The sequence below is a fragment of the Pararge aegeria genome, chromosome Z (assembly GCF_905163445.1).
Source record: "Pararge aegeria chromosome Z, ilParAegt1.1, whole genome shotgun sequence".
NCBI classification, from domain to species: Eukaryota; Metazoa; Arthropoda; class Insecta; order Lepidoptera; family Nymphalidae; genus Pararge; species Pararge aegeria.
Window position 1 is genome coordinate 1149426 of NC_053208.1, and position 14273 is coordinate 1163698.

At 38.5% G+C, this 14273-nt stretch overlaps 1 protein-coding gene across 2 annotated transcripts in view; it reads right to left on the reverse strand.

Moving 5' to 3' along the window:
* Nucleotides 1-3648: 3648 nt before the first annotated feature.
* Nucleotides 3649-14273, reverse strand: part of LOC120636027 (JNK-interacting protein 3) — a 58384-nt gene continuing 47759 nt past the window's right edge. For both annotated transcript variants that reach the window (XM_039907268.1, XM_039907267.1), the window contains 4 exons: nucleotides 13642-13802; nucleotides 11958-12219; nucleotides 10107-10364; nucleotides 3649-4292 (listed from right to left, as the gene is read on the reverse strand). In XM_039907268.1, the coding sequence (XP_039763202.1) occupies nucleotides 4171-4292; nucleotides 10107-10364; nucleotides 11958-12219; nucleotides 13642-13802 (803 nt within the window). In that variant the 3' untranslated portion in view covers nucleotides 3649-4170. The remainder of the gene's footprint in view (nucleotides 4293-10106; nucleotides 10365-11957; nucleotides 12220-13641; nucleotides 13803-14273) is intronic.

A 14273-nucleotide genomic window follows, 5' to 3' on the forward strand; every position in this document is an offset into this window, starting at 1 on the left:
TTAAACACTAATATATTGTGATGCAGGTGACAACCACAGTCCGTAGAGTTATCAGTCAAAAAAAAATAGTACAGGCTTAGTGCCATCTTTGATTTTAATCGCAAAAATATTTGTAGGGTACGTGATATAAAATATATTTGAAAATTATATCGAACAGTTAAAAAAAAATAAGTCAAACAAAACAGTGAAATATTAAGTTGAATAGGTTTAATGCTGCTGATTGGAAAGAGCGTTACAAATCTTTATTTTAAGTCTTTATCGCTATGATAGCTTCGTTCAAATATATATTTGTCCGTCCAAATTTTCCTCTTCAACAACACTTAATGATAAAACGATTACGACATAATATCACATGCCGTACCGAGGGTTTAACTTTACAATGCCCTCATAAAGTTACATCGTGGCGTGTAAAACGTTAAAGCTTATAACGTGCCGTCAAAAAGGTTGCAATACATCACGTGCCGTCATAAATCTAACTAATAACTTATCACGTGCCACCCTAAAGTATTTTATTTCTACGATTATAATCCAAGTTAAGTTTATCGCACATTGTTGCAAGAGCATTTAACTCATTTTAACACTTGTGGCACGCCCGATGCGACGAGTCGTGCAAGTGACGTCATTAGTCTTTCTAACTATAAGATGCATTGCTCTTACAGCAATGTGCAACTTCACAAAGAGATACGTAATATTGCTATTTGTTATTAAAAAATTTCACTATCGGTACCTAGATGTCTAGCTACTTACTAATAAAGATTCTAAAAAGAATTTTTGGTGGTTATATCTTGTACATTATATCTAGATGAGATTTAGCGTAATAAAACCTGTAGCTGAGAGATAAATAGTCAACATTAATGTCATATCCCGCAGCTTGTGCCATAAGACAAAGGGACGGTGCAGCAAATGTTTCGTGCTCTTTTTCACCCATCGAATTTATGGGAAAAAGTAGTGCAGTGCATTACAGGGGTCCTAAAGCACATGTAGACTTTAAATCATGCACGTACGATACGTTTTTCGATGGCATGAAAAGGTTCGACGACCTTGAATAATGTATCTACAGTATACAATGAAAGTACGCGATCGAATGGCAAGATATGTAACTTTACCTCTCAGCTAATGGTCAACATTTTGTACACTGACCGCGTCAAGACGACATCACTGCGATATGAGAGCCGATAAACGATTTACATTTGCCATTAATACATTTATTTTTCAACCAATCAACTGTCTGGCAAAAATGGTTATTTTGACGCTGTAAAACGTACTCCGGCTCCTAGTCCAATATATTAATAACATAAACGATATAATACAAAAATAAGCCGCCAGGGTGAAGCGAAGGGTGTTTAATCGTACCTTAAGCATGCAGCACTTAAACAAAACTATATTATGACAATGGTTCCAATGTCTTTGCGCCGTGCGCTTCGCTCGCGAGATTCACTAATGCGCCGCGCGACTGTCGCGTTTTCCACGAAACCGTGCGACTGTCGTGTATAGCCTAACCACGCCTGTTATTGCACGCCACGTAATGACACTGATATGAAATGTATTTAAACGCCATTGCTTGCACACGCGTAGGGATATCCAATTCAATGTAGTTAAGCCAGAAGGAGAGTATATCATTGGAAATTTAATAAACTCGATGGACCATATATTTATGAGTAAAGTTTTCATTCATTCAATTCCTTTGTAAAGTTTGTTTTAATAAAATTATATATTAAAACATAGTGTACGTAATATGTTGCTATAAATAAATAATCCATTGAGAAATTATCTTTTGAAACGGTAGAGTCATTTACCTGTGTGCGAGCAATGAAGTCTGTGATGACAATGTGTAATGAAGTTTTAAAGACCAATGTCAAGGTCCCCTAAAAGTACGCACTTTAAGAGGGCCTTCATGATAAAAAACAACGAATTTACACGAGTATATTACCACTCATTTATGATTTCAGAACCTCCAAGTGCCACTATCCAACTCAAGTAATATTAGGGAACAGACAGGGTCATAAACCTGTCTCGCTCGAGTAGCCTACTAATAACTGAGGTCTGAACGACGCAGTTGATAAGGGCGGTTTATTAAGGCATTATTAGTCAAAGATGGTTGTTTGTGTCTAGGTATTGGATAGTGGCACTGGTTACTTTGCGGATACCCATTATATGCAATGGGCATTAAACGTGGTTTGCCAATCCGCGACCACCAGTCAAATTCATAAGGTGTATTACAGCTTATACAGATCTTCCAGAACATTAATATTCTAGAAGATCTGTGTAAAGCTTAAATAAATTATAAATTACAGTGTCTGGTTGCCGTGGATCATAGCAATTGCTTTAAGACCAGCGTGAACCGGGGAGGACAGGTCAAAGTATAGTACGTATGAGATACGGATAGAAAACACATCAATGTCCTTTAGAAGTCTTAAAGTCAATCTCTAAACAGGGGAATTTCTATCTTGTTACCACTAGTTACGTATCAATTTGCATTGGGTAAAGATAAAAATGTTTTGTCCTCCCGTCTTCATGCGCTGGCCATAAAGCTCTTTGTTCTAACCTCCATTATTAACAGTGAACAGGCATTGTCACTCTGTTATTGTCTCCCATTTTCACCATTATAGCACTGTAAGTTTGTGCGCTGTGTAACTAAAACTTGGATGACAGAAAACACAATATTAGTAATTTCATTGGCAATGTTGTGGCGCTTCAAACGGAGACAAAGTTTATCAGTGTTAATTCTAGAGGTCAGTGTCACCAATTGAAGGACGCTGTAATACGAGTGTCTAAGTAACTAAAATAAGAATTAGTGAAAACACGATCATACTATAGTCGTAAAAATATAATAGGCCCGTTTTGACATTTGTGCAAGACCATAGAATGTAACTTGGAATGAAACTGAAAGAAACAATAAAATAAAAATCAATTACATAAAGTGTTTTAAAAAATACGTAAATTTTTTTGCGACGTTAAATAATATGAAAGAATATATCGCGAGTATTCTTTTTGCGCTTACTTTATCGTAGCATGCAATTTATAATTGTTGCGAAACGTTCCGAAAACAGTTACGTTCTTAGTCTTTTTTTTTTTTATACTAGAGCTGTAACCATTTTTTTACTGAATATCGAAATTAAATATTGTGTAGTAATCTTTACTGCAAAGAATGAGCTTGGTTCTCAAAATGGGTTCTAAATAATGAGTCTGAGTTGATGTATCTGACCAAGCGGCACATGACTGAAGCGTCCCCGCGCGCACTGCGCAGTTTTTCGTTCCTCATCTTGTAAAGTTGACTGAGCGCTCGTTTAAGTTTGATATATATTGTTTACTATTACGTTAACTATGGCTCTTCTATTTTGGACATTAATTTAAACATAGTGATTTGACTCGATTTTTGTGTTTGTTGTTATATAGTACTAACTCTGTTTCAACATGTTGAAAAGTGGACGTATAATCAACAGCCAGTCACGCGTATTGGTTGTGAAGTTAAAGGAATACTTTGAACGAACGAACACTTTACAATACATAATAATATCAATCAAGTACTGATAAAAACATAAATTGATTTATCGTGAGTATCGAGTCCCGAGTCTTATGGTCCATAACTAGTTACGTCGCGATGACAAATGTCAAAACGGGCCTATTACATTTTTACGACTATAGTTCCCGAGGACACATTTAAGCTGTAATTTTTAGGGACATTAATTAGGGTCTCCGATTCAAAAGGGCTGTAAGTATGACTCTGTTATACAAGTGTTAAGTCTAAGTAACGATTTTAATAGTTCCAGGGCACTCGTATGTCACAAGTGGCGTTCCAATTGGGACATCATCTAAGCTGTATTTTTTTAGGGACAGCCAGTCAAGCTTTATTTTAGAGGTCAGTGTTGTAATAGAGGTCAGTGTCTCCAATTGAAAGGCGCCGTAAGCTTGACGCTGTCATAAGTGTCTGAAAATGAAAACACGTTATTACTAGTTCCAGAGGCACTCGTATGTCACAAGTGGCGCTTCAATTGGGGACAAAATTTAAACTGTCAGTGACAGCCAGTGCAATGTTGTCACAGAGGTCGGTGTGTCGCGGAGTGGCGGGCTGCGGCGGCACTAGTGGATGTCCGCCGGCTTGTCGGACATGCAGACGTAGACGTAGTCGCAGTCGGAGGGCGGACGCGGGCGGCGCGGGCGCGGCGCGTGCTAGGCTGAGGCCACTTGCCACACTATGAGGTGGCTGCGAGCCGCGCGCTCAGCGAGAGAGCTGTGCCCGCTGGACGGCCCGTCCTCCGCGGCCACCACGCTGTCTTCCATCTCGGAGTCGGCTGTGTCGACAACACAGTAGCACACTATAAATCCTGATCACCTCTCCGGCGCACTGGTGATCGCTGTTATAAGTACAGCACTTGTAAGACAGCCCTTATAACTATCGCGCTCTGTTCCAGCACAATTCTTGAAAAACTTTAACACGAGACAAGTTGCGGGCATAAGCTAGTTTCTTCTCAATTAATTCATCGCATAATTGGGAGGCAGGGGCAATTTGAGAATTTACAATTTCACAATTTTATCTGATCTGATCTTAATTGCGCAGTACTCACCTCTGCGCCATTAAGATCAGATGAGATCATGTCATCATCAATGGAATTTGGGAATTTATAACTACTGAATTTTCTCTTGACTTGCCTTGCAGTTGCTCCTACACACAAAGACGTACCACCTAGCGACTTTGCGTCACGGTGATATGCCGATTACGGCTTGGCTTAATATCGCAGACACGCTACCATCTTAGACAGCATCATTGCTAATATGATGAAATTGTAGTCAAGTGCTAACTCGTGGACAAAAAAGTAAACATGGACACAGAATCTCGTTATGTCAACATCATCACAGTGTGCCAATACCACAGGCGACTACGTGTCCTTTTTACGCCCAGCACTTAACACACGATTGCATCGTCTAGAGGACTTCATCGTACCTCTGTTAAGACTGTCTGCACTCCGTGAGAGTAGTGAACAAAGACCACCGAACTGGGTTTGTTACAAGCAGGCGGTAATCTTGCTGAAGTCTATGATATACCATGAAAGTGAGTCTTTGTTGGTTACCTATGTTCAGCTCTGCACCGATCTTGATGGTGATTGACAGAGATAGAGCGCATTCTGGGAACGCATACTTCTGATCCCAGAAAAGATTTAGGAGTTACAAGAGGTGTTTTGTTTTAAAAAAAAAAACTTGTTGCCAGCAAATGTACGGAAAACGCAATAGTTTGAGCGTACATTTATAATTCTCGAGACTTACCACATTCGCAATATGAATTAATACTTTAAGTTCAATCATATGAATAGTATTATCGCTAAAAGAATAAATGTAAAGTTAATTACGAAAACAACCCTTCTATGAGCTATTAAGAGTTTATAGTATCACACGCTTAAAGCTAACTATTTTAATAGATCGTGCAGTTAATGTATTAGTTTCCAAGAGTGTTACTTATAGTACTGTGCTTATAGTGTACCGATGACGTTTGACACTTTGTGACAGCCAGTTAGTTAGAAGATGACAGATTTGTGACTCGAAGGCCTTGAGTGCAGAGAAACCTCGAGCTATGAAGGCGCGTTGATTCAGAGATACGAATATTTGAATGTTAGGTGATAGCCCAGTATTTAGGACTTCGGTCTCACTTTCAGGGGAATTAGGCACGCATCTGTAAATTTGTCTTGTGCGTTTTAAGTATACAACTATCAGTTGCTTGAACTGTGAAGTAAAACATTGTGAAACCAGATGCATGCCTGGGAGTTCTAAATAGTGGTCCACCAATCCGCCTTTAAGATATTAAGTGGCTTTCTACCTACTTAAGAACTCTGGAAACCAACTGGAAAACCGACACATAAACTCCTTTATTTTGTATTAACACTAACAAAAATATGTCTAGTAAAGGACATTCGACGATGATAAAGGAACACACCTAGTATCGGATATATATCTCAACAACAAAAAACAGTAATCATTTAAAGTTTTGCCTGGCTTTGGGTATATTGAGGGCATACTTCCCTCAACTGTTTGCCTCATAGCATCTGAATGTAGAAACATCATTAAAATTAAACAATTATGCATATCAAATAAATAGTCCAGAATGTGTTTATTTATGAGATGCGACAAATTTTCATCATACTAAAACTTGTGGGAACTTTGAACCAGAAAAATAGCATCGCATTGTAGCAGCGTGGTAAAGTTTTATCTCGTTTTGTTTCGCAGTGGGATAACTTATATTCATTAATTGATAATCGACCTGATGAATAATTATTGAATAAATCCGGAAATACTATAATGCTATTATTACTATAGATATTCGTTCTTTCGTCTCTGAATCGCGCCTTAAAAGCTCTTGCGAAAGATTAAAAAATAGAATTAGCATATAGTTACAGCTGGGTGCGTTAGATAGTATAGAGTCCCCAAGCTTCGTGCCGTAAAATGAAAGGACGTACCGGTATAAACCTTAACAAGTTCTATTGCCTTAATGCTAGTCAGGTACTAGGCTCAACAACCTGCCATACTATGAGGTGGGAGGCGGTATCTCGAACGTCATCGGCATGCTCTTCTAGTGGCAAAAAAATATAAATGCTACCGGCGGTTCAAACGTTGTTATTTTTGTAGTTTAGACATCTTATGGCAGCTAACGAAACCGTAAACACCAGTCAAGTTAAGATGAAAGTAACCAGCCAAAATACACACATTTTCCACTTGGAATTTCTGGTTTCCCCGCGTGTATATTCTCGTCTAACTATATCAATTTCCAGTACACTAATTAAATTGAAAAAATATCGAATATAGAATTTTCTAAAACAATACATGTTATTGTCATCTTTATATGTTAAAATAACACAGTATATTCAAAAAAAAAGTCTAGCAGTTACTTCCAAGAGGTTACACTACTACATGGGACAGTAGTCACGCTTCTGGTTTAAAGCATAGATTTTCATGTTCTACGTTAATACGATTTAAAAATACACGTTCGCCTTACTCGAACTTTGAATTTCCACGAGAAATTCCATGAATGCAGTTTTACTAAAATAAATAACTATAGGGCGGTTTCTATGAACTAATTCTTACCCGAAACGTTTATATTAGCTGCCCTAGGATACTCCACAGACGCCCGTTAATAATCAATATAATGGAAAAACTTCAGATAGCAGTTTATAACATTACCATCCTCAGAAACTAGGAAGGGTAGGAAAAGGAATTCAATCTGCTAGAAGATTTTGATCATTTATTGCAGGCGTAAGGCACTCAGCGATTGCGTAAAACATGATTGCAAAATCAGCATGAATCATGGATTCTGTGGACGGTTTACAAACAGCGATCGCAGCGACATGATTCCAAAAAAACATGAAATACTTAATTATTATGTTGCTTTAACGCCAAGATTCGTAAACGCAAATCCGACAACCAACTTAACAAATTTTGGAAGTCTAAAGAGGTAAAGTAAAGAGGTTTCATGAGGAAACAATGTCAATTTATATGAGCATGCAGTAAAATGAGGATAGAGTACTCTCTGAATGATGCCAGGAATGTATTCATTTTATTTGTCGAATTTCATTCGTAAAATTTGGATGATGAATAAAAACAGTGTACAATTGCTTATGTTAAACCATAGCATGGTTTTCTTTTTCTTTTTTTTAATTCATTAAATAATGTAATGGCCAAGTTTTTTCTTCGTTGCTGTCCAAGTTGCTGCGTCTGCGCCATCATTAGTATTTGTATCCTCATTGCCCCATAGATTATAAAAAATGCAATTTAAGTTTTTTTTTTATTCTACTTGACCTTGACTGAAATTTCACCTGGCGGCGATCAATGGGCAACCAGGGCTTTCAGGGCTAAATAGGAGTATGGCACCTATCGGTTCCTACGTGGCAACTTAATGGTACGCTAATTTGTTTGAAATATACTACTATGGAAAATACAATTATTTTCATTTCTATTTCGAAAATAAATAGATATATTAATCTGATCCACGAAATATAAGCAAAATAATATTCTAAAAGCATAATAAGCGCTCCTAATACTACTACAATGTTTTATGCTCAAGCAAGATTCAGATTTAAACTAAAGGCGGTAAAAGTGCATATTGCTTGATTCTTCTATTTGATTACAACATAACGTACGGTTTTTTTTTAATATCTATTACATATAAATAACTTTTTTTTTACTAAATTGTACTCTTGTTAAAATCTACCGCTACATAGAGAAAATATACTCATACCTTATAGCAAATAACAGATTGAGACATCTAAATTGCGTCCACGCTATCTTGCGTTCATCGTGCGACCAATCAGCGTTAAGGCTTCTCTCTTCTCTTTTTGGGGATTAGTTCACCGAAAAAGAGCCGACGTGCATCTTAACTTTCGGAGTTATGTGCGTTTTTCATTTAAGCAATTTAATACCACTTGCTTTAACGGTGACGGAAAACATCATTAGGAAACCTGTTTGCCTGAGAGTTGCCTACTGTTTCTTTTCCTGTATGTTATACGTGCAAAAAAGTGTTTCTTCTTCTTGTTCTACGTTTCTTTAACTTTTTCTTTTTTAATAAATATACTACGACAATACACACATCGCCACCTAGCCCCAAAGTAAGCGTAGCTTGTGTTATGGGTACTAAGATGACTGATGAATATTTTTATAAATAATATACATAAATACTTAGAATATATATATAAACACCCAGACACTGAAAAACATTCATGCTCATCACACAAACATTTTCCAGTTGTGGGAATCGAACCCACGGCCTTGGACTCAGAAAGCAGGGTCGCTGCCCACTGCGCCAGTCGGCTGTTATAGCAGACTGACTCAGTCGCGACGTGTTACAACTCAATACAACTTGTCGAAGTCCCGAAACTTTTTTATTTCTTTGGAAATAGAAATCAAAGGATCCAGAAACAATTGAAGAATTGCATTGTTGCATGCAATGTAGATACAAAGAAACCGTAAGGAGTATACAGTACACAATGTGGACAGCGGGGTGGACTACGGGCCTTAGCCCATCCTTGACGTTCCAAAAGTGCTTATAAACTGGGCCTAATTGAAATAAATGAATTTTTGAATTTTGAATTTCCTATTCTGGGAGGAATCTCGTGCCAGTAGTGGATCGATGATGATATTCGACCAATCACAAGCGGTGGCTTAAGCAATCGTTAGTCTTTTTAATTGGTCACCCACAGAATGCAACTTTATACGCAAAGCGGGACACAGATTTTACGCCTTGATTCGATTTTTGCTTAACATAGGAAGGAGCAATGAATCAGCAAAATTTGGTCCAATCGATAAGCTGTTTTCAAATATCAAATTATCTTTAAGAGATTTATGCCCGTTTTCACTTACGACGAACAAAGCACTGCCTAAATAAGTAAACCCTAATCAAAGAAGATTCCTAGGCATAGATTTCACCAATAGATTTTCACAAGGCAACTAATATAGCCTAACTTTTCCATTTCTTGTGACAAGGTATTGTGTTTAGATTATCATATGTTTCATTTTCAATATTTGAGGTTAATAATTTTATAAAACGAATTTAATTTTTTTTGCAACCTGTCAAGTGTCAGTTTAAGAGTTCCCTTAACATTATGCACGGCCGAATCGGTGACGTTACTTTAGATGGTGCCCAACATCGTTATCATCGTAATCATCTAAGGGCTGGTGAAACATTTTTTTAGTCTAAGCATCACCCAAAATCATTAGGCATCCAATTTAAGCGTTTCCTAGGTATAGTGAAAACGGGCATTAGAACCTGATTTTACAGACACAAGGCTCACGCACACCGGTGCGGGCGCATCGCTTCTCATTATAATGCAAAGAAAAACCCTCGTTTTACTTTGACGATTCTTCAAAACATCATTCATTAGGGGCGTAGCCCGCCCCAGTGTGCGCAGTTCTTAAGATTACGTACTTTTAATGCAGACTACTTATTACCTTACTAGCACGTTCTCCTGAAAAGAGACAACGAGAAGCAAGATTTCATAGCACTTGTCCCTATCTCTCTCTCCACAAATACATGACCTTGGAACTATTGAATGTTTCACCAGAACCGTTTGTTCCATTCGTTTAGGAATAAAAAGTTAGGTTAGGTTAAGTTGGGAAACGTCGGTTACCTATTCTGAAGTCGATGTACCCCTCTCCCCCGGATATGACCAGCATGGGTGTTTGGGTGAGGGTGGGGGCGCGGCGCGCGGTGGGCGACTCCGGCGTCGGTTGCGTCGCCGCCCCCGGGACTGACACGAAGAAGGTCACCGCGTCCCGGTGCCCGTGGAAGCTGAGCTGGGCGTGCGCCATAGAACACCAAGGGATACAGTCACCGGGGCTGACTGTCGTGCCCGGGACAGTGCCCGCACGTACCACTGACGCGTGACCTATGAGCGCGAAAACAAAAAAAAAACACATTGCTAATTGCAACATTAGTACCTTCAAATCAAGAGTGAATAGGCACCTTCTAGGCAAGCGCGCTCCACCTTAGGCTGCATCATCGCTTACCATCAGGTGTGATTGCAGTCAAGCGCTCGTCTATAAATAGAGAGAAGAAAAAAAAAAAAAAAAAAAATTGTTAACAAGTAGGCACCCGACGGACGTGACGTAGTTGGCACATAGTTATTACAAGATACTGTTTTATGTTCATTTAATTATTTGATTGGTATTCCAATAATTGGTTATTTATGTAATCATAAATCAAATAGTATGAGCTATCTAAACATTGAATGTTGATTTGATACATAGATGAAAACTCTATAAATAGGGTAGTAGAATAAACAAGCGGACATTATACGTGTGAGATTCAACCAGGGTGTTACTCTGCTCGAAGTAATATTTGTTTTATTTTGCGGAATATAATACTAAGAGAACATTTTTTTTTTTATACTAGTAATTGACGGACCTATCAGACGGCCCACCTGATGGTAAGTGGATAACCATCAACTATAATAAGAGAAACACTTCACAGGGCATGCAAGGCGCACGTCCTGCAACATGCTGCGCTGTGTCAACAACCAGAGACTTAGGTGTTAAGCCTCACGCGCCTATAATTACAGCGGCAACCACGCCCTTCACACCGGAACACAGCATTGCAACAATGCTGGTTAGCGGCAGAAATAGGCATAGCGTAGCTTATACATATATATATATAATTGGAATCTCGGAATGGGCTCCAACGATTTTCATGAAATTTAGTATACAGGGGGTTTGGGGCGCGATAAATCGATCTAGCTAGAATTCATTTACATTGGAATCTCGGAATCATTTATATTGGACATACGACTATTTTTTAAGTCGACTCATCCGCGGACGAAGTCGCGCGGGTCCGCTAGTTATAACAACAAGATAACAAGACACTAGAAATGTTCTGCACGCGTCACCTTATCGCCGTGTACTAGACTCAGTGCGCTTTAATTATTAAAAAAAAAAAATATATATTTGTAGCATTTAAGACTATATGGTACTCTTGCGCTCTTAAACAACCAGTGTACGCTATTTCTATTGTCTTGTTATTATATTTCGAGAACGTCATGTACTTGTATTTTGTATGTAATTGTATGTGTGTGTTTAAGTGTGTATACAATGTTAGTCCTTAGTTTAGTTTTTTTTTTTAATTTTGTGAATGTCTACTCATTGAATTAAAAAAAAAAAGGAATAAATTTTTTGTTCATAAAAGTATATGTGAATAATATTTTGATATTGATTTTTATGCTTTATTTAGTGAGCATGCCATAATTAATTCAATCCTTCAATAAACAGCTGTTTTTAAAATAGTTTCAATGTTTCATATCTGCCAATCCTTCTTCGGAGAAGACGGATTTTCCTATCATTCGTGATTCAGAGGTCACTTCAAGCATAAATACTTAGTCGCATAAAATAATAATACATAAATATTATGTCTTAAATCTTACTTGGGTGTTTGATCAATTAAATGGAATGGCTTTCTATTAATAAAATGAAAAAAAAAATGAACTGACCGGGCACTGGCACTCTAGCCGCGGTGTTAGTGGCTGAGCTGGACGAGACTTCGGACAGCGGCACGGAGATCACGACGCCGTTGCTGGTGCCGATCCAAAGCCGGCCGGAGCTGATCAGCAGTGCGGTGATCCGCACGAGAGAGAAGCCCAGCTTGCCCGTACCCAGCATCTTGCTGACGTATGGCTCTATGTCCACATCCCTCAAGTGCTTATACGTGTGCGCGTGGTACAACCTCAATGCAGAGTCCATCTTTATTGACACCTGAAAGCGTGGAGGGTATCGAGTTGTTATTAAGCAAAGATCAAAGACGTATAAGTTTCTATCTACTGAACACGCTTAGCGCCAATGGCTTCAGACTCAAAAGTTTCATGCAATATTTTTCGAAGTTATACTTCTTGGCTTTATGGGCGGCGCATATGGGGTTGCATAATTTTAACAGCATGAAGGTAGTTGCGAAACCGAGTGAGAGGGGAATACATGGTCCGCCAGCTCACTTTCTACGATGCGCGCGCACATCGGCACAAAAAAACTGACACCCTGAAGTTAGCTATAAGGTTTGGCAGTGGCACAAGTCAAGCGGGCTCATTCCGGTGATTCAATTGTACAAAAATTTCAAATTTTAATGTTTAGAGAAACTTGGTTGTCCGATAATGAGATAACTAGATATTGCGTTTATAATAAAACTTTCAAAACGAAGCCGACCCCTGCGACTTAATGTATTTTATGCAAACCCTTTGGGTTCTGTCACTGAGATAAGAGGCAACCAAATTTAGTGCAACGCTTTTGATACCGTAGTGGGCTAGTTTAAGAAGCAAGGTTTTATGATCAACACAATCGAATGCTTTGGATAGATCACACAAAACACCAATGGCATTCTGCGAACGTTCCCAGGCATCGTACACATGTTTTAAAAGTTTAGCGCCTGCATCCGTAGTGCTACGACCTTTAGTAAAACCATACTGCTCTGGATATATTAAGTTATTTACATTGAAGTGATTCAAAAGTTGATTTAATATATTTTTTTCAAAGACCTTACTAAGAGCACACTTTTAACTATTCAGACGTTATTAATAAGTAACTTTACGCCACATTTATTGATAAGCGATATAATAATGTATATTAGAAGACACACCTTGGAGATAAGCGTGTATCGCAAATATATATAACATATAATATGTAACGTGTATATGTTTTATGTTATTAAAATTCAAATAAGAAGTAACTAAGTATTTGCTTACACTATCCTACAACGAAACTAAAGAGCTATTAATATTCTTAAAATAAATTTTGCCACAAGGTAAATTTACTGAGACAAGCTTATCACACATTCGTTCATTTTAACTTTTCATGAGCACTAATACAAACACGCCGAAATAGACTCACACACCCACACAACACACAAACATATATATGCGTACAACACACACCAGTAAGCTTACAGATACCAGAGTGGTAATGTCTTCCAAACAAATGTCGGAAATGCGAAGCCGTTAAGAGACGTACAAAACTATTTAAAAAGTATCTTTTAACTTAAAGACGTTGAATTTTGATGTGTAACAGTGTAATGTACGGGAGAAATTTGGCACAGTTCCTTGTGATGGGGCGGTGATCCGACGGTGTTTCGCGGTCACGGTCACGGTCACGTTCACGGTCACGGTCAAGGTCAAGCGAGTCGCCACTCACCCACACGCCGTCGCGGTGTGCCGCCATCTGGCGCACCTGGCTCTCGTGGCGCGGGTGCGCCTCCAGCGAGTGCAGGAGGCGACGGGTCCGCGGGTCCGCGACCAGCACGCGGTTGCGGTAACCGCACCACACGGCGCCGCCCACCGCGCTCAGGCAACGCACTGCGAAGCGAAAAACGCGCGTTTAAGCAAACGCTTAACAACATCTATATATATAAAAGAAAGTTGTGTTAGTTACACCATTTGTAACTCAAGAACGGCCGGACCAATTTTTATGATATTTGATTTTTTGGATTATTCTTAGCCCGGAATAAGATAAAAAGTATTAAAATATAGTATTCATAATACAAAATTGTTTGGCAATACGAAGTTCGCCGGGACAACTAGGATATGTATGAACGCTTCATGCCACGCTTCTGTGATAGGCCTAAATGAATTTATTTATTTTTCTGGGTTCCGTTGAATTACTACAATTGAAGTTCTAAAAAAAGAATTTTCTATTTACCTATACAACGTGTAACAGAATTACTAAATATTATTGAAGGATGCTTAAGTATATTTCATAAGGAATCACCCTGTAGAAACAAACGAATTCAAAACAATGTAAGTGTTTACTTATGACAACCCTATCGT